Here is a 19,499-nt window from a genome sequence, read left to right as displayed (position 1 = left end):
GCTGCTCAGCACCTGCAGTTCATGCTGGTGTTTCTCCAGAGGCTGGTGGTGCTGCTGCTGTGACCAACCTGCGCCTGGGGTGTGCTGAGGCTCTAATCACCTCCTTGCTAATTAGTTCAGGTGATACCTGCTGTCCACAAGCGGCCACGGCCAGATCCAGCTCCCCACAGCCAGTGCTGGCTGGAGCAGCCACCTCCAGCACCAGCTCCAACGAGCTAAAGTCACAGAGAGAAGGAAGCAGAGAAAACAGGAGACCCCACAATGCCCACGGGCACAGCCAACAGCCTCCCCCAGCTCCCCCCACCAGTGACTCACCTCCACGGAGCCAGAGAGTGCTGAGTTTGCCAGTGCTCAGCACACCATGACCCCAAAGTGCAGTCCCCAGCTCCAACCCATTCTCTGGAACACTCCCCCAACATCCTCCCTGCCCGGTGTGGGGGGGAAATGGGGCAGGTTTCATCTTGCCCTGACACCTCAGTGGGTTGGGTTGTTGCCCCTCTCTTCTTTTCTCCTTTATTCTCTCTCTTCCCCTCCCCTGAAGCCAGAGATGTTGGATTTTTTTCCCTGCAGGTTCAGGTGGAGGTGGAGCAGTGGGAGGGAGGGACGGCCAACCCTTCCCACAGCCCTGGAGCCCAGGGATTGGGGCGGCGGCAGTGCCCGGACGAGGGCAGGGGCTGAACCGGGAGGAGAAATAGATAAATTATTAAAACAAAAGAAAAAGAGAAAACCCAAGCACTGATCTGGCCGGTCTGGTCGGCTTGAGCAGGAGGGGACAGGCAGGAAGCCTGAGGCCGAGGAAACTCCGAAGGTAAACGCAGCTCTGTTCTGCTTCCCTTTCCGCCCCGATGCCGCTTTGGACAGGGTCAGCAGGGTTTCAGCCTCACCCCACGCCCTGTGGTTCTCCTTGGGTTCTCCTTCACTCTCCTCTGGTTTTTCTCTGGCTCTCTATCTGGATTTCTGCTGCCCCACAACCCCCTGGCCACTGTGCCTCCCTGCCCGCCTCGCTTTCCCCATGGCTGAGCTCCAGGGAATGCTGCCCCAGAACCAGCACCCCCCGCCCCATGGCATCCACCATCTGGGATGTCCCCAACCCCAAGATGTGGGAAATGGGAGCTGCAGCTGCCTGTTAGCGGGTGCTCCTCCCTCCCCAGCACTCAGCAGCCCTGGCACCCACTCCCCTGTGGGCATCCAGCACCATGTCAGGAGCAGGGGGGGCTTTGGGATCTTCCCACACTCCCTGACCAGGCTGAAGCTTGTTGGGGCTTCCTTATTCCAACCAGCTAAGGGAAACGATTTAGGAGTGACCCATCCAGGGTGGAGTGAGCAGAGCTGGAGCATCCTGCCAGGCAGAGACAGCCCCATGCCACCCCGGTGAGCGTCTCCCATCCTTTCTGTGTGCGAAATCCAGCTGGGCTGGCTCTCCTCCACCCCTTGCTCTTCCTTCCTTGGCCATGGAGAAGCCCAGTTAATCCTTTAGGTACAAATCATTTTGCTGCTGCTCAAGCTGAACACATAACGCGCGTCCCGCGCGTACCTTGACCCCCTGTTTAACCCCGGGCTGGTACGGGGCTGTGCCAGAGGGGAGCACCCTGCCTCCATCCCTGCTCTGAGCTGAGCTGCACCACAGACCACCCCCTTCCCCTTCCACACCAGCAGACACAGCTTCTCCAGGCTGAGCCCAGCCCTGCTGCCACCCAAAATCAGGGTGCAGCTGAGAATGCCAAAGCTCCAGGGAGAAGAGGCAGCTGGGAGAGGCTTTCCCCCCTCCTGACCCCCAGAGTTAGGCCGGGTGTTTACGATGGAAACACCAGCACCGTGGTGTCCTTGAGACTCCCACCTCAGCCCTGGCACCCCCATCACCCACACCAGGGCTCCGTGGGTGTTTGGGGATGGCAGAGCCCGACCTTGCCAGGCTCTGCTCTGCCATCTGCTCCCGGTATCTGCCTCTTCCCACGGGGCCATGGTAGTGCCACCGCTGCCTATTGTGTGAGGGGGGGGTCTCTGTGTGCCATCCCTGTGCTCCCCACTTTTGCCTGGCATGTCGTGCAGCTGTGCCAATCCCTGGCCACAGCCATGGGGTAGCAACCGGACACGCCGGGAACGAGGCACCCGCTCGAGGAGCTCTCCAGGTGGGAGCCTGCGTTTCCATAAACAAACCCTCCTGCTGTTAATTAGCGAGTTCAAGGGCATGTCAGGCTGGAGGCAGCTCTGCAGCTCATGGCGGGCTTGGCAAGCAGAGGGAGTCCTGCTGAGCCCTCCCAAGGCACGGATTCCAGGGAAGGTGCTGCACACCCTCTGGCTGAGCTCGCTTCCCCTCCCTGGTCTTGGGTTTGAGCTGAAGCCGCATTCTTAACATCCCACAGCACCCAGTTGGTCATTAATCACCTCCCACCCGTAAATCCACTGTTGGGAAAGCCAGGCTAGGAGTCGGCGCAGGGAGGGCAGGTGACACAGTGGCCACCAGGCCGTGGGTGGGACTTTGGCTTTACCACAGAGCATCACCCACCACCCCCAGACCGAACTGCTGCGGGGACCGATGGGGATGGCTGGGCGCTTCCAGAGCAGGCAGCGCTCACAGAGCCCTTCCTGGTCTCTCCCAGGCCCAGCCCGCCCTGTGGCACAGGCAGGTGGACTTTGCCCCCCCCGGAAGACGCTGCACGCAGGGCCCTCCGGGGATGCCGGCAGCGCCCGTCACCTGAGCACACCATGGCAGGTGGGTGAAATCCAAACTCTCACCTGCTCTCAGCTGGGAAGGGTCCCCGTGCAGGCACAGCTGGGGGTCCTATTCTGGCTTCGCCTCATGGGGTGGGAGAGGGTCCATCCCAGCCCCCAAAACCGGCTCAGCCTGTTGCTAAACAGCCCTGAGCGCTGCTCGCTGCCAGACCCCCACGGCAGAGCTTGTTTTTCCGGGATGGCTACGACAGCAGGGAACTGGATCAGCTGTCCCATCCAAAGCCCCTCCCTGCTGTGCCCCCAGACCTCTGCAGCGTGCCCCCCGAAATCCTGGTCCCGGCTGCCAACGAGACGCTGGACCTGGTGCTGGGGAGTCAGATTGTGCTGAACTGCACCGTGCGCTGGGCCGGGGCCGAGAGCTGCCGGCCCATCCCTGCCTGGAGCAAGGATGGGCAGTGGCTGGGCAATGGGAGCAGCCAGGACACCGCCTGGTAAGGAGCCGGCCCTGGGGACATCCATCCATCCATCCATCCTGGGGGGGGGGTCACCACACAGCCCAACCCATGGCGGCCCCATTTCCCCTCAGGTCTGCCCAAAATGCCTCGGAGCAGCTCCTGGCCACCGTCCTGCACCTCAACCTCACCCACGATGACGACTTTGGGGTGTTTACCTGCTGGCTCAGCAACGCCACAGCCACCTTCACCCTGCAGCGAGCGGGTAGGGACAGGCTGGGGACAGGGAGGGGACACCCCCACGGAGAGCCCGCATGCCATGGGGGATTGATGTGGGTAATAGGGGCACTGCTGCCTCTCCCGGGGTGCAAATCTTCACCAAACCCAGAAAACCCAGGCCAGGGACGCCGGCCACACTCACCACGTCCTTCCCTGTCCTCGCAGAGACAGCGGGGCACGTGCCGGCGGTGCTGGCAGCCCTCCTGGTCCTGGCACTCCTGGTGCTCCTGGCTGTGCTCTACGTCCAGTGCCGCCTGAACGTGCTCCTCTGGTACCGGAACCGCTACAGCGAGCTGGAGATCAACGGTGAGCCGGAGGGAACAGCTCCCCTGGGAACAGCCTCCCCTGGTCCCCAGGGGCTCACAGACCCCTCCCTGTGACACCCCCTGCCCCGTGGCTCTCCCCAGACGGGAAGCTGTACGATGCCTACGTCTCCCACGCCGCTGCCCCCGACGACCGAAAGTTCGTCCACTTCATCGTGAAGCCACAGCTGGAGAACCGCTACGGCTACAAGCTCTTCCTGGACGAGCAGAACATCCTGCCCAACTCAGGTAGGCACCAGCCCCCCATGGGGCTGGGCAGGGTGGTCGCATGGGCGCCCAGGGGCTTGAGACCCCTTTGCCCACAGAGCCATCAGCCGACCTGATCATGAACGTCAGCCGGTGCCGGCGCCTCATCGTGGTCCTCTCCGTCACGTACCTGGAGCAGGATTGGTGCAACAGCAGCTTCAGGTAGGAGTGGAGCAGCTCCCACGGGAGAGGAGAGGGGCTGGTGGGTCCCTCACCCCTCTGCCACGTACCTGTCTCGCAGGGAAGGGCTCTGGAGGCTGCTGGAGCTTTCCAGGAAACCCATCTTCATCGTCTTCGAGAGCCAGTACCGGGAGATCACCCACCCTGCCATCACCCTGCTAAAGCAGCACCGGAGCACCGTGACCCTGCTGGTGTGGCGATCCGGCTCCATGGTGAGCTCCGAGCTGGATTCTGACCCACTGGCACTCCCCTTCCATCCCCAGCACCCCTCTTTTTGTCAGCCTCCTGTGTCAGCCTCCCTACTGCCCTCTGGGGCTGCTCCGTGGTGAGAGCTGAGCAGGACCGATCCCAGCAGCACCCCACTTCCGTTCCCAGCTCCCCATTTTGTGTCAGCCTCCCTGCTGCCCTCTGGGGCTGCTACCCAGGCTCCAACGCTAAAAAGCAGCTTGGGGCACTCGTCTTTTGGAGGCAATTTAAAAATGCAACCAGAACAGCCCTGGATCTGGGTGCTTACCCCCAAATCTGCACAGTCAGGGCCCTGTGATGTTTCGGGGTCTCCCCAACCCCAGCTCTCGGAGCAGAGTTTTGGCCCGCGGCTGCTCCGGCCATTTCAGGGCCAGGCTGGGAGCTGGAGCCCTGAGGAGTGTTCCAGCAGGTCGGGCAGGTTTCTCTGCCGGCGCGTGGGCACGATGCCACACCGGAGCACAGCCCTCACCTTGGCTGAGCTCCCACCGCCAGGAAGAGTGAGCCGAGCCTGTGAAACCCTCCCCAGCACCGTGTGGGGCCAGGCTCGGCTTTGCCGTGGTCCCAGCGTGGCTCATCTCCCCCCCTTGACCCTGCAGACCCCGTCATCAGACTTCTGGAAGGAGCTGTGCCTGGCCCTGCCACGCAAGGTGTCCTTCCAGGGGAGCGTGGGGGACCCGCAGACCCAGCTGCAGGAGGACAAGGACCCCATGCTGATCCTACACAGCAGCTACCTGGACAGCACGGGAGACCTCGACCCAGATGGGGACCTTGGCACAGGTCCGTGTCTGCTGCTGTTCCTCCTGGGGGGACAGATGTGTGCTGGAGGTCACCTCTGGGCTTTGCCACCCCTTCTTGTGGCAGCAGGCTGGGTCCAGCTCCTTCTCCCCGCCACCTAAATCCATCTCCCTGCTCCTGCCAGGCCTCCGAGGGCGCATCTTCGGAAGCCCGCCGCCCCCCCGCCTGGGTGCTCCCAGGACTCCGGCTGTCAGTGGGACGGAGGACACGCAGCTCCGGGACGGCCACAGGCCCGAGATCGATGTCTCGGACCTGGGATCGCGCAACTACGGCGCCCGCACGGATTTCTACTGCCTGGTGACAGAGGATGACATCTGAGCAGAGCCACAGGCCAGAGACACAACGTTCCCCTTCCCCGTGGGGACACCCAGACCAGGTCATGGCAGAGGAGCTGGGGCGCTACGATGGGACCAGAGCCACGGTCGGGGTGGCAGAGCAGGAGCTGGCTCTGCGGTGGAAAACCGTCCCCAGGAACACCTTGCCCACAGCACCACCCCTGGGTACTGGGCCCCGTCCCTCACCGTGGGCGGCAGGGACATTCTTCCTGCGTGATGGACGAGCGCTGGGATGGGCGATGCCCTCCAAGGAGCAACTGTGCCCCAGCCCCAGGGAGTGCCAGGCGGGAGTGGCAGCAGCACTTCTGTCCCACGGGAACCCCGTGGCAATAAAAGGCTGCTGCACCCAGTGGGTCTGTCCATGGCATGGATGGGGGTGACACAGGGCAGCAGGGCGGGCAGCTCTGTGCTGCGTCCTTCCCACACCAGTGTCCCTGTCACACTGACTCAGAGCCACACCGGGCACAGTGAGTGGGGTGGCACTGCGGGGTGAGCTCACCCCATGCTGGTTACCCCGACGTCCTGGTGTCCCCGGGGTGCTGTCCCCCCTCCCACGTGCCAGCCAAGCACAGGGGCAGGTGGGCATCATTCAAGGCCTTTATTTCAGGGGTACAGAGGGCTCAGGGGGGTTGTACACGGAGAGCTGGGGAAGCAAACACCCCGTGACCCCCAGCTGGGACCGTGCCGGGTGCTGCTCACCAAGGGGGCCACGCCAGCCCCACATACAACCCTTCCGGCAGCACCACCCACTTCCCCAAACCCTCCCACCCCTCTACCTACTCTACCTCGTTCCCCCCGGGGTGCGCTGTGCCCCCCCAAGCACAGGGGCTCCCCCCAGCCCCAAACCCGCCAGCAGCTCGAAGCCACCCCCCAGCCCACTCGCCTGGCCGAGCTTTGGACCTGCTGCCCTGCCTGTGCCCAGCACCGAGGCAGCCGGGGGCACTGGGGGCATCTCCCCACCCACGGGGTGACGCCGCTCAGCAAACACGACCCGGCCGGCCCTGCCCGGATCCTGCTCCCGCCGTGCCAGCCGGGCCCAGCCCTGGCAGCAGTTGGGGAGGAGCAGCAGCGGCGGCTCTGCCACGCTGGGACAGTCCCCACGGGCTGACAGATGGGCTCCAGGGACACCCCTGGTTTCCTGCAGTGAGGGCACGGGCAGCCCCAGTCACACACATCCCTCTACCTGACGACACCAGCAAAGGGGGTACACAGCACCACATCCCGCTCCCTGCAGCCCCTGTGCCACCCCATTAACTGTGGGAAGCCACCTCAGAGCCCTCTAAGCCCCCCCAAGCCATGCAAAGCCCTGCCCCCACCCAGCTGGGGCACAGCACACGTATTCCACAGCACATCCCACACTGGCGCGGGGCACCAACACCCACCCAGCCCTGCGACTCAGGGAGCTGGGATGAAGCAGCCCTGAAAGCCCCCCCTGACCCAGCGTTGCTCTACAGGAGCCTTCCCAAATCCCTGTGGTTCCTGCCCCTCTGTCAAGATGCGGGACAAGCCAAGTTTTGCAGCCAGCTGCCTGAGGGTGGAGAGGGTCCCCAAGGGATGCTGTAAGGCAGACCCCTACTAATGGGATCCCTGTGGGGCCCCACAGCAGAGCCAAAAGCAGCCTCTGGGTTTAAGGCTGGGCAGGAGGGAGGACACGTGTCCCTCAGCAGGGGAAGGGGACCCAGCAGATGGGGGGAGGCGCACGGGATGTGGTGGGGACTAGGCTACAGAGGGGGAGTCCGATGGTGAGCAGCCTCCCCAGGGCATGGCCGGCAGCACGGAGCATCCCAGCAGGGCATTCCAGCTCCCAGGGTGTCCTCACAGGCTGAGGAAGTCCTCCTTCCGGTACCCCTTCTGCAAGGAGACAGACCCCCATCACACATGGATTTGTGCATGAATGTGCACATGGACCCCTCTGCTCCAGCACCCACAGGCCACACTGTCCCCACCCCATCAGCACAGGGACAATGATCTGGGAAGTCCCCACCTCTCAGGAGGGGAAGGCATGGGAAGCACTGGGGTGGTGCGGCTCTCCAGGGTGAATCCCCTGGCCTTGATTCCCTCAGGATGCCCCCTCAGACCCCCCCCCAGGATGCACAAGGCTCCAGAACGGGTACGTACCATCTTGAAGTCCCGGTGGAGCTTGGTGTACTGCCACATGTTTCCCAGGAGGCTGGCTGCGGCTCGGGAGGACTTCTCGTTGTCTGAGCTGGGACAGGGATAGGATGCAATGAGTTTTGGGGATGGCTGAGCACGGGATGGTGCCCACCAGCCCAAGGAGACCCCCCCAGAGGGGCCTGGAGGGACTGGGGGCTCAGCGCGGGTGGGGAGAGGCAGGAGACCACCACAACGGGCGGGAGGGAGGAGAAGCATCCTGACGGGAGACTGTGGCTGCAGCGATGGTGGGGTGCCCTAAGAGGGTGGCCCAGGGCTGGCAGGAGGCCACGAGGCCACTCTGAGCCAGTCTGGGGACTCCCAACACCAAAGGAAGGGAAGGGAGACTTGTCATGCCGCTCTTCCACCGCGCTGGACCAGGGGAGGAAGCGAAGAGCAGGACAGGAGCCCAGGTGGGAGCTGGGACAGCCAGGAGGACGGGGAGCACCCACCTGTCCCGTCGCTTCTTGATGAAGAAGAGCTTCCTGAGGCCGTCGAAGTAGACGATGTCGCGGGCGGCCATGGGGCTCTCCACCACCAGGTTGTTGAGCACTGCGATGATGTTCACGATGACATCGGCGGGCGGTGCCTTGTCCCCCACGCTCCCCGGCAGCTTCTCGATCAGGTGGCTGACCACCTTGGTGGCTGCGGGCAAAGGGCAAGTCAGGGCTGGCGGCCAGACCCAGGGGACACGCGGCAGTCCCCGGGGGGCAAGGAGGGGACAGAGGGTCGAGCCGTGTCTGGGAACAGGGGATGGACCAGCCCACGTGTTCAGCTGTGAGCAGGGATGGAGCAGGCAGGATGGGGCTGGGACGTGGCTGGGGTTAACTGCAGACCAGGCCGAGGAGGAAAAGGTTGCAAGGCAGCTGTTGGGCAACCCCCCCACCCCAGCCTCGCGTGCCCCCCGGCACTCACACATCTCATCCTTGTTACGGGCGTGGCGGGACAGGTTGCGGATGAGCCCGGTCAGGGAGCGCAGCTGGTGGTGGTCGGCGGTGCGGACGCGGTCCAGCACGGGGTTCAGGATGCGCTCCTGCTCCAGCGCCAGCCGACTCAGCACCCCTGCCCACTGCCGAGGCAAACACACCTGCTTGGAGCCTCCCGCGGGCACCCACCGCTCCTCCTCCGCTTCCTTCTCCTCTCCCTCCTCCCCCTCCTCTTCCTCCTCCCCTTCCTCCTCCTGGCCGGGGTGACCCCTGCCCGGGTGATGACCCAGGAGAGGAGGTACGTCCCTTTCCGGAGGTGTCCCCCATTCCCGGGCACAGTTGTGATGGCCACGCGGTGGGGACCACCAGGCTGGCCCCGGGGACCCCCGCGCCTCACCCTGCGGTCCCCGGCCGTGATGTTCTGCAGGGCGCCCGAGGCCGCCTCCGTCGTGTGCTTGTTGAGCTCGCAACGCTGCAGCAGCCGGTTGTAGATGCCCACGATCTGCGGGTTCCAGAGCCACTCCATCCCCTTGGGGTCCTTGGAGACCTCCGTGAAGGTGACGATGTCCGCGTTCAGGTAGTGCTGTGGGACGGGGGCAGCGTTAGACTCTGGAAGTGGCCCCTCCGCAGTGTCCCTCCCTGCCGGTGTCCCCTCTTCCCTGCCTGGGCAGGGACCTGGCAGGTCACCCTTGCTGCGTCATGCCGCGTGGCATGGAAAAGCGGGGGTTCAGCACCGCGATTCACCCCAAACACCTGATTCACCCTCTGCTGAGCTCACCCGTGTGTCCCACCCACCCGAGGCTGGCTTCCACCTCCGCCCCAGCACCACCTCTGCTGCCAGCGCTTCCCAGCGCCAACCCCGCCCCGGTGACACGCATGGCCACCACATGCCCCCGCTGACCTCACGGGCTTTCTTGCTCTGGGGGCTGAAGCAGCCCACCAGCTCCCCTGTCACCGTGCCGCCGGCGCCCCTCCTGTGGCCCTCGAGGCGCTGGAGCGAGGATGGGGGCATCTCGTCGTACAGGCGGTAGGAGAGGTTGCGCAGGACACAGACCGCATTCTCCACGCTCTGGGGGCGAGATGGGACATGATGGTGCCATCCTGTGCCACCTGCCAGGTTGTCCCCAGCTGGCACAGCCCCCGGGGTGCGATCCCAGGGGGCTCTGTGCCCATCCACGACACTGGCTGTGCCTGCTGTGCCCAGGGAGCCCGGATGGAGCCGGGCTGGTTCTCCCACCATCACATCCGAGATGTGCCTTTGCACCACAACAGCCCTCAAGAAGGGGGAGCAGCACCTCAGCCCCTGCCAGCACCCAGGACTCACCTTGTCCTCTGACTTCCCCACTTCCAGGGAGCTGTTCACGTAGTGGATCATAGAGTCCACCAGCCCGTGGCACTCACGCATCTTCTGCCGGGTCTGTTGGCTGGCGGAGCTCAGGTTCCTGCATGGGAATGGGGGTCCGTCACAGAGAGAAAGGGATCCCCCACAGCCCTCTCCTGTCCCAGGCACCCCGTGGAGGGGGCAGCCGGTACCTCCCCATGGTGCTGACCAGACTTTGCCGGGGTACACAAGCGGGAGGGACCCCACAAACAAGCCCTGAAGACCCCGCTCTTATGTCTCTTCCTCAGCCCAAAACTTTGCCTGGAGGGTCCTGGGAGGACCCGGAGCAGGTACCTGAGGAAGCCCGTGGAGTTATAAAAGATCTCTGCCTCTGAGGGGTTCTGCTGGATGACACCTGAGCCCCCCAACCCAGAGAGGGGGACCAGGACCAGGTCTGTGAGCTGCTCCAGCGTGTCCCGCGCCAGGCGATCCTTCAGGTTGTCGCTGGAGGAGAGATTCCACAGGATCCCTGCACAGAGGGGGGGGATCCTCAGTTCCAGAATGGCTGGAAAGCACATCCACCCCAACTCACCTCCCTGAGGGGGGCTCATACTGACCACCCACAGCCAGGAGCAGCCGTGGGGCAGGGCGTGTGACAAAGGATGCAGAGGGGTCACCCCCGTGCAGCATCATCCCAGCCCTGCTCACAGGGTGGGAGGGGGGAGTACAGTGCCGCCCCCGGGGAGGGGACCCCTGCCCACCCCGCTGTTGTCCCCAACCTGTGACGTTCTTGCGGAGCTCGTCGTCAGGCTCTCTCAGCGTGCGCATGAGCTCGTAGATGCCGTTCTCCTCCACCAGCGCCAGCTTGTTCTCGGCGTTGTCGTAGATGAGGTTGCGCATGGCGCCGGTGGCGTGGCGCTGCACCTCCTGGTTCGGGCTGTTGAACAGCTTCACCAGCTTGGGCATGGCCTGCAGGCTGCGGGCCTGGGGGACGGCCCAGGGGGTCAGACACACCGCGCTCCCAGGGCTCCCTCCAGCCCTTCCTCCCCCCTGGGGCACCTGCCATGGTGGAGGGGCCGGGGCACCCCCTTCTCCCACGGCTCTGGGGGCTCACCTGCTTCTTGGCGCTGCTGTCGCTGTAGCATTTGTGCTGCAGGTAGGCAGCGCCCAGCACCTGCAGGTTGGGGTCGCTGGCTATCAGGTACTTCACTGCCGAGGGCAGGTCGATGTCGTCAAACCTGGAAGCACAGCCAGGTGAGGGAGCACAGTGTCCCACAGGGTTCTCCACCTCTGCACCCACCACATCCCACTTCTCTGAGAACCCCACTGAGCCATCTCCCTCTCCACCATGTCCCACATCTCCTAGGAGCCTCCCAGCCCATCTCCTTCCCACTGCGCTCCAGGGTGTGAGACTCGAGTCCCAGCAGGATGAGCACCTTCCTTGCCCAGTGTCTCAGGATGTGTCCAGGAGGGAGCCAAGTCCGCAGGCAGGACACACTCAGAGGTCAGCCCGTGCCCCGGGACCAAGCCGTGCCCCCCATCCCACCCCTCCTCCTGCATGCCTTGTGCCTGGTGGGAGCTGGAGGGGTTCACCCTCATGGGTGAACCTCATAAGCTTCCCCGGAGCAGCCCCGCGGCACTCACCCCCCGGCGTGGTGCCCGAGCAGCGTTCCGTGCCCGTTGTACATCTCCATGGCGCGCGGCTCCGGGAGGTGGTGGCCGGACTCGGCCAGGCTGCGCACGGAGGGGGCGCGGGAGCCGTGCTCCCCCAGCCCCAGGAAGGCGCCCGTGCCGCCCGCGGAGACTCCGCCGAAGGAGCCGGCGCTCAGCCGCGAGCGGTTGTTGCTCTGGAAGCGCTGGAGCGTCCGCATGGCGGGCGCGCGGATGGTGCGGCTCGGCGGCCCCTCGGCCCCCTCCAGCCACTCGCAGCCGGCCTTGGCGGCCGTGCCGGCACTCAGCTGCCGCTCGAAGGCGAAGGAGCGGGCGAAGCCGCCGCCGCCACCCTGGCTCTTGTAGAACGGGCGGTGCCCCGGCGCGTCCAGCTGCTCCGAGAGGACGCTGTAGCGGTCGTCGGCGAGGCCGGGGGGCTGGAGGGGCCCGTCCGCCAGGCGCAGGGAGCGCAGCGACAGCGTGTCGAAGTTCTGCCGGCTGCGGTAGGTGCGCTCGTGGAAGGAGCTGGGCCGCGGCGAGGTGTTGGCCGCCTGCGAGGCCGCGTAGCCGGCGCCGTAGCCCCGGGCCTTGGCCAGGCCCCCGTTGCTGATGGTGGCCACGCGCTTGTGCGGGGTGAGGTCCACGGCTGAGCGAGAGGACCAGCCGCTGCCCCGCAGAGTGCCGAAATCCTTCTTGGCCAGCGTCTGATACAGCTGGGGGGGAAAGCAAGGGCTTAGGAAGGGCAAGAGTCCATCCTTCCATCCCCACTGTGGGAAAGGAAACGATGGAGCCCAGAGCCCTCCTCTTGGCACAACTGGGTCTCTGCCGGCATCCCCAGCCAGCACAGTGATGGGCACCGGCGCAGGGCAGGGGACAAACCCCCCAGTACATACCGAGGCTTTGGGGTCCACACCATTGCTCTGGGAGCGGGAGCTGAAGGAGGAGTGCAGGGTCGTGCCGTACTGACCACCTGAGGGACAGCGACAGAGGGGTCAATCCAAGCGTGGAGGGGTAAAAGGGTGTCCTAGGGATCAAAGACCCCCCCAGCTCATCCCAGGGGGTCCTGCTGTGGGAGCCGTGGCAGCGCCAGTGGCTCTGGGGGGATGAAGGGGTAGGAGGAGGCTGCCTTCACCTGCCCGCTGGCCATAAGGAGCAGAATTGGCCTCCCCGCCCTGCATCGTGCCCTGACGGCGAGGGCACTAATTGCCACCTTGGCGGGGACGCGGCGGCTCTGCCCGGTCCCCTCTGCCGCAGCCAGATCAGCAGCACGGACAACCCCCAAAGACAGTCCTGGGATGGGACCCTGACAGGGTCTGGACACCCCACTGGGCCCATGGGCACCTCACACTGCCCATCTGCTGTGCCAGCGCCCCAGGGCTGCCGGCAGGACAGGACGGGGACACCACCAGCCACGGTGGTGCCGGGAGCGTGACTCACGCCTGCACCTCGGGCAGCCCTCAGGGGGCCAAGGGGGGTCTGTCCCCACCGCCGGGGTCCCCCAGCACAGGGGTGGGGGGCTCGGGGATCCTGCGCAGTGCCGGGCGAGGCGGCAGGGCGGAGGCTGCCGGCGCAGACGTTAAATGGAGGAGCTGGAGCCTGGCCAGTGGTGCCGCTCAGGGCCGGGGGGGCTCTGCCAGGGCGGGAAAAACCTCCCCCATCTCAGCTCAACGTGAGGCATGGGACCCCCCCCCCGTGCAAATCCCTTCTGGGGCAGGTGGGGGAACTGAGGCAGGACCCCGAGTGTGGCGAAACCAACTCACGCTGGGGGCTGTGCTACCCCTGTCCTAGTGCTGGGTGCGCTCGGGGCGTTCGGGGGGCTCAGCCAGGGTGGGGGACACCCCCAAACCCCCAGCCAGGGGTGTGGCCGGATCCCAGTGCCACCCAAGGGGCTCCCACCACGAGTGCCCCGGGGGTCCCAATTGGTCTCCCACCTCTGCTGCCGTCGATGGCGTCCTCGGGGCGGGTGGGCGCCGCGTTCCCCCTCAGCATCATGCGGATGCGGACCTGCTCCTGGACACGGGCACTGCGCAGCCGCTGGTTCTCAGCCGCCTCCCGGCCACGCTCGTCCAGCTGCCGGTCCGAGGGCAAGGCCAGGGAGCAGACGCCGGCCTCGGGCTGCAGGGCCGACAGCAGGAAGGCGTTAGTCTCCTGCATGGCGGCGGCGTGGGGGGCCCCGGCCAGCCCGGCCGCCCTGCGCAGGTGAGCAGTGGCTCAGCGCTCCCCAGCCCTAGGGAGGCTCCGTCCCGGCCCGTCCGGCCCGCCCCGCTGCCACGCCTCGCTGCCGCCGCCGGCGGGAAGGAGGGGGCCCCACCGGGGCCACCGGCACCATCGTCACCGGCACCACTGTCACCGCCGCAGGTGGAGGAGCCCAGGGGCGACCTTGCGGGGGTGAGGGCGTGAGAGAGGCGGGTTGTCCAGGGGTCTGGGGGGAGTCATACCTTGGGAAAAGCCAGGATCTCCTCGGGCAGCTGTCTCCTTTACTTCCTAAGAGAGCCCTGGACCCCCCAGCAGCCCTGCTGTTGATCCCCAGAGATCCACATGGCCCTGACACTGAGTCCCAGACCCCCACACTGTCCCTCCAATGAGCCCTGGAGTCTCACATGGTCTCCTAGAAGAGCCCCAGACAACATTCCCATTAACGCCCAGAGCCTCACATGGCCCTGACACTGAGCTCCAGACCCGCACATTGTCCCTCCAGTGAGCTCAAGATCCCCAGGGAACCTCCTAGGAGAGCCCTGGACCCCCATATGGCCTTTCAGGAGAACCCTGCACTCCCAGGAAGCTCCACAGCCAGCCCTGCCCCTCCCACATTACCCGTCACTAAACTCCAGTTATCCTCCCCAGGGACCCCCAGACTCCTGAGCCACTTTCCAGGGTCACCCTGAACCCCTTGGCAGCCCCGCAAGGACCATAAGCCCCCAGGTGTCCCTTGGGTACTGGGGGCCAGCCCGGAGCAGGGTCTCCCCGCAGTAATTCCTGGCCGGGCCCTCCCTGCTTTGCTTTTCAAATCAGCCGGGGAATTAAAAAACAACAATAATAAAAAAGGGGCGGCTGGGCGCCGCGGGCCCGCGGTGACGAACGCGGTGACTCAGCCCCTGCTGCCACCACAGGTACTAATTAGCCTCACCCCACCTGCCGAGCCCGGCACGGCCGGACTGGGGGCCACCGCGTTCCCCCACAGCCCAGCGTGCTCAGGATCAGCTCCCAAAATCCCCCCCTCCCGGTGTCAGGTCACGGCGCTCTCCCGCAGCCCCCGCTCTCTGACCGAGAGCTGCTCATCCCTGCCCTGAGTTGCGACCGTCCTCAGCCACAGCCGGGCAGCGGCTCTGCCCCTGCTCGGGGACACGGTGGCTCGTCCCCAGCCGGGCTGGGCGGTTTGGGGCGAGCGTGGCCACGCGGGCCCGGCTCCACAGGCAGCCCCGGCTCCACAGCCAGCCCTGGCTCAGCGCTTGGCGTCACCGCGTTCCGGGCTGGGCCGGCTTTACAACACCCGGCGGATGACACCAGGTTTGCGCTTCGGTCGGGGGTGAAAAGGGCGGCTTGTCCCCGAGGAATGTGCCGCCGTCAGCAGGAGCCGAGGCTGGGGCGGGGTGGCAAGAGCTGCGGGCCAGCGTTTTGGGGTGACAGTCCCCTGGTGGCCTCTCCCCAAAACCCTCTCAGTGCCACCGTCGTGCCAGGGACCCACCTCCCCGTCTCCGGGGGGCTCCAACCTCGCGGGTTTGTGCGGGCCCCCCTTCGCTCAGGGGTCACCGCTGACCCTTTTGGGGTACGGCACGCAGGAAAAACCCCCAGGCTCCCCCCTCTTCTCCCACCTCGGCACCGCCCCACGGGCGCACCGGGTTTGGCAGAGCTCGGCGGGCGCTCCCAGCGCTCCGAGCCCGGATGAATCACGGGTTCCCCCCGCAGCGGGCGGGGAGGGGGCGGGTCGCTCCCTCTGCAAGCCGACACTTGCCCGCCCTCCCCGTGCCAGGATCCCGGGGGAACGGGGCCATCCCGGGAGCCCCCCCAGCCCCAGGGGACAAAGGGGCTTCAGGGACACCCACAAGCCCACTGGCAGCCCTGCTCTCCCCGGCTCTACCTCCCGACAGTAGCCTGCGGCTTCTAGGTGGAAACTGGGGGGTCTCGGGGGCTTTGGGGCAGGTTTGGAGCCAGAACGGGCAGCGCTCGCCTCGTCAAGCGGCTCCGTAATTGGGGAAGGGTCGAACGGGAGGGGGATGCACCAAGGGACTTAAAAACAGCAAATCGGCACAAAACAAACAAAACGCAACCAACCAACCAAACCAAACCAAACCAAACAACAACAAAAAAAAACAAAAACCAAAAAAGCCATAACAAAACCCACCAAAAAACAACACAAGACATTCGGAGCTAAACTGAGGGATTCCCGAGAGGATCGGATCGCAGCCAGAGTGATACAGAGTTGAACAAACTCAATCGCAGCGTCCTTGAGGCTGTTGCTGACCCTCCTCAGCCTGGAGGCACCTCTGTCACTCCCTCGTGGGGTGACAAAGCCACATTCCCAGGGAGACCCAGCTCCTGGGAGCGCCGCATCCTCTCCCACCCCCCCCGAGCACCCGTCCCCACGCCCGGGTCCCCCAGGGCTGGCCGTGCCCGCCGGTGCCATCGGCGTTTGGGCAGGGAGTGGCCGGCGTGGCTCACACGCAGCCCAGCCACCGCACGCACGTGCCAGGAGCCACACCAGGGACACCGAGGCATGAGGAGGGAGGGAAAAGCCTCCTGGCCACAGCTGGACAGAGTCTGGCAGCTGCCAGACCCAGTTGTTGGAGCCCCAGACCCCTGGCACCAGTGGGTGGGGACGGGTGGCAGGGTGAGTGGCACCGGCTCTCCGTGGGGACCCGCGGTGGGGACAGCCACTGCGATGGCCACGCAACTGACTGGCACATACCTGGCTGGGCGGCCCCGAGGGGCCGTTGCCCTGCAGCATCCTCCCGGCAGGCAGGTGCACCCCTGGGTGCTGCAGGGGTGCGGGTGGGCACCGGCGTCTGCGGCAGGCGTGGGGCGCGCGGGGCCCGCCCCGCACCTCGCCCAACCAGTCTCCTCGCCGAGGTTTTGCATGGAACCTGCTCGCCTCCCCACCAAGGCTGGGCTTTCGGGGCTCGCCGTGGCTCCTCAGAACCGCCAGCACAGCAGGAGTGCTGGTGGAGGGTCCGGGGGTCCCGGCCTCACCAGTGCAGCCGCGTCTCAGCTGCGTTCACGGTGCTGTAAAGAGCCCCCGGGGATCCCCACCGCCACCATGGCCGTGATCCAATGTGTCCTTCTTACCTCATCCCTGTGAATCTCCAGCATGGGCCACCCCTTGGTGGAACAGGGAGGGATTGGGGATGCCAGAGGGAGAAGATGGAGGGGAGGTAGAGCTTGAGGGGCACACAAATTTTTTCAGATGCAGGGGCTCCCCCAGGTTCGCAGGGAGCGTGTTTGTGTGCGTGGGATGGAGCAGGAGCCCTTTGAAGCCAGATAAGCTGAGAGGGAGCATTTGAAACGGGCCAAACCAGTTTGGGGGCCACCACTTACCCCAGCACTGTGGCGCAGGTCCCCCCACCACACCCCACACTCGCCGGGGGCTGCAGAGAGGGGACCCCCGGCAGTGCCTGGCGCAAGGCTGGAGGCTGCCAGGACCCTCCACACGGCCACTGCTGTCACATGTAGCCTGTTCTCAGCCAGAGGCTGTTGGGAGGCTCCTGTGCTCCCTCCGCCCTCCAGGACCCCTTTGGCAGGGGGGCAGCCCCTCGGCGAGGCCACTCCAGGCTGGCATTTGCCTCTGCACCCCAGATAAGCTCTGATGCTTTCACAGTGTCCCCGCAGGGCAGGGAGAGCCAGGGCTGATCCTCCAGGAGTGGGGACCTGCCTGTACTCCGCTGTCACCTGGGGCTTCAACACCCAGCCCAGGAGAGGCTCCCTGTGGCTCCTGCAATCCCCATGATCCCTGTGTCATCCCATAGCCACAGCTCAGCCACCACCTGAGAAACGAACCCTCCGGCGCTGTGCTGCTGGCCCTGCCCCAAGCAGACACCAGCAGCTGGCCCCAAACCGTCCCCAGCATCAATGGGGATGGCACTGGTGCCACCAGTCCCCTCCCAGCACCAGCGGCAGCTCTGAGTTTGGCTGGGCCTAGTGCCCGCTCCGATGCTGGTGGCTTTTGGAGCTCTCCCGCCTGGAAAGCTGCTGGAAAAGCTGTGCCTAAGGCCAGGCAGGTTTTGGGATGCAACTGGTGGCCCGGGGGGCCATGGGGCCACCCGCTCTCGCCCAGCCACAGACCAGCTCCCAGCGCGGCAGGCACAGCCCTCACCCACAACAAAGCGCTTCCAAAGTGCTGGAAAAAAACAGGGAGCAGGGCAAGGAGAGGGGAGAAACAACCGCTGCCCGCCGGGACAGTCTCCTCCTGGGGGCCAGAGGGACTGAATCTGGGATGAAAAGCCCACAGACCGCAGCTGTTTGCTGATGGCACGTGAGTGGCTGAGCCCCCTATGTCCACTCTCACCCCAGACTCTGGGGATGCTCCGAGCGAGCCTGGGGGATGTGGGGTAATGAAACACAGGGGGGGAAACTCCAAGGCTGTTTCAGCTCTCCCAGGGGAGCAGTCCAGGGGATTTGGGAGGACAGGGTGACTTGGAGCACATGGTAGGTGGGACAAGACAGAACCCCCAAGGTGCCACCACAGCCAGGCATGGCCATGGGGAAGCACCAGCGCAGAGCTGGGGCACCGGTGGGCACGGACAAGTGTGCCAGAGCATGCAGGAGCACACGGAGCCACTCGTGGCTCCCCCCTGGCTGCCCTGCCCAGGGCAGCCCCCCATGGAGCCTGTGGGGTGCCGGAGGCTGCCCGGGTGGAGCCCAGGTGTGGGGCGGAGGCTCAGCAAGCCCAGGCATGCGGCCGGGCATCAAACAGGGTGCTGCCTCCTCCTCCCAGCACAGAACGCTGCTGCCTGCTCTCACCACGGGGAGGGGGCCCTTAGGGACCAAGGGACAGAGGCCAACCGGCAACCCTGCCCAGCTGTGGGGATGATGGAGCAGAGGGAAATCCCAGCCAAGACATTGATTTTATTTTTTTAAGAATAAAAAAAACCAAACCCAAACAGACAAAACTTCCTGAAAACAGCTTCCTACCTTATAATTTCACAGAAATTAGCTTGGAAACGTCATCTGCCCGTACCTGCTGCAGGCTCTGCCCTATCCCCACCCCAGCCCAGCCTCCCCTGGGGCTCTGCCCCCCACCCACATTGTGTCCCCAAATGCAGGGCACAGCCAGACCCTACTTCCCTCCACAGGGGTTCCACAGGTCCTGGAAGAAGAGCAGGAGCATTGGGGCAGCCCCAGTGGGTTCAGAGGCCCCCTCACACCTGTGGGTACCGGCAGTCCCCCCAAAGCTCAGCTCCCCATCCTGACATAGGGATGAGGTACTTGGTATTTTGGGAAGGACAACAGGAAGAGGGCTGCAAAGTGAGCTCTAGTGGGGATCCTGGGTGCCACTATTCCACTTCCATCACCCCCAGCCTGGCACAGCCTCTTAGGACCCAGCACAGCCCGTTGGGACCTGGCCCAGCCCCCCAGGACCTGCCGTCCCGGCACAAAGGAGTTAATAAATTCATTGCTGACTAAGAAATTAGACCCTTAAGAAAACAAACACCACCCACCTCGGCCCTCCCCGCTCCCCCTTCCCCAGGATAACTGCAGTGGGTGCTGGGGTGCCCTCTGTGCCGGCACCGGGGTGTGGCAGTCGGGGACAGAGGGGCACCAGGGTTTTTTGGCAACAGGCCGGGCTTGGGCGCTACTCCTTGGAGGGCTTCTTGCTGCGGGCGTTCCACATGCCGCGCTTGGAGTGGTAGTAGTGGTAAAAGTTCCTGAGGCGCAAGCGCTCCACCTCCAGCCCACTCTGGAGCACCCTGTGGATGGAGGGACGGGGC

General features: G+C 65.2%; 3 protein-coding genes across 3 annotated transcripts in view; 1 reads left to right on the top strand and 2 right to left on the bottom strand.

The window, feature by feature from the left end:
* The first annotated feature begins 601 nt into the window (after positions 1-601).
* On the top strand, positions 602-5,878 carry SIGIRR (single Ig and TIR domain containing). The gene is made up of 10 exons (XM_027696323.1): positions 602-808; positions 2,601-2,713; positions 2,978-3,164; positions 3,260-3,390; positions 3,570-3,710; positions 3,812-3,955; positions 4,033-4,135; positions 4,215-4,365; positions 4,996-5,176; positions 5,319-5,878. Exons 2-10 carry the CDS (start codon positions 2,707-2,709, stop codon positions 5,510-5,512), a joined length of 1,239 nt encoding a protein of 412 aa, XP_027552124.1. The 5' UTR covers positions 602-808; positions 2,601-2,706; the 3' UTR covers positions 5,513-5,878.
* A 234-nt stretch (positions 5,879-6,112) lies between these two features.
* PKP3 (plakophilin 3) lies at positions 6,113-13,731 on the bottom strand. The gene is made up of 13 exons (XM_027696464.1): positions 13,509-13,731; positions 12,471-12,547; positions 11,572-12,290; positions 11,042-11,165; positions 10,707-10,911; positions 10,282-10,456; positions 9,931-10,048; positions 9,508-9,675; positions 9,004-9,189; positions 8,596-8,749; positions 8,133-8,325; positions 7,648-7,735; positions 6,113-7,380 (listed from the first exon to the last, which is right to left on the bottom strand). The coding sequence occupies exons 1-13, from the start codon at positions 13,729-13,731 to the stop codon at positions 7,345-7,347; spliced, it is 2,466 nt and encodes an 821-aa protein (XP_027552265.1). The 3' UTR covers positions 6,113-7,344.
* A 4,885-nt stretch (positions 13,732-18,616) lies between these two features.
* Positions 18,617-19,499, bottom strand: part of B4GALNT4 (beta-1,4-N-acetyl-galactosaminyltransferase 4) — a 19,759-nt gene continuing 18,876 nt past the window's right edge. The window contains exon 20 of the mRNA XM_027696457.1: positions 18,617-19,478. Within this exon, the coding sequence (XP_027552258.1) occupies positions 19,364-19,478 (115 nt within the window). The 3' untranslated portion in view covers positions 18,617-19,363. The remainder of the gene's footprint in view (positions 19,479-19,499) is intronic.

Source organism: Neopelma chrysocephalum, unplaced genomic scaffold (genome assembly GCF_003984885.1).
Source record: "Neopelma chrysocephalum unplaced genomic scaffold, ASM398488v2 Primary Assembly neopelma1_106b, whole genome shotgun sequence".
Classification (NCBI taxonomy): domain Eukaryota; kingdom Metazoa; phylum Chordata; class Aves; order Passeriformes; family Pipridae; genus Neopelma; species Neopelma chrysocephalum.
This window is presented reverse-complemented; position numbering and strand designations above follow the sequence as displayed.

Coding starts and splice junctions, on each gene's coding strand:
- SIGIRR (XM_027696323.1), top strand. Junction 3,165..3,259: donor AGCAGCCAGGACACCGCCTG/GTAAGGAGCCGG, acceptor ATTTCCCCTCAG/GTCTGCCCAAAATGCCTCGG. Junction 4,366..4,995: donor TGTGGCGATCCGGCTCCATG/GTGAGCTCCGAG, acceptor TTGACCCTGCAG/ACCCCGTCATCAGACTTCTG.
- PKP3 (XM_027696464.1), bottom strand. CDS start 13,731: ATGCAGGAGACTAACGCCTTCCTGCTGTCGGCCCTGCAGCCCGAGGCC. Junction 12,291..12,470: donor GTGTGGACCCCAAAGCCTCG/GTATGTACTGGG, acceptor TTTCCCCCCCAG/CTGTATCAGACGCTGGCCAA. Junction 10,049..10,281: donor AACTCCACGGGCTTCCTCAG/GTACCTGCTCCG, acceptor ATTCCCATGCAG/GAACCTGAGCTCCGCCAGCC.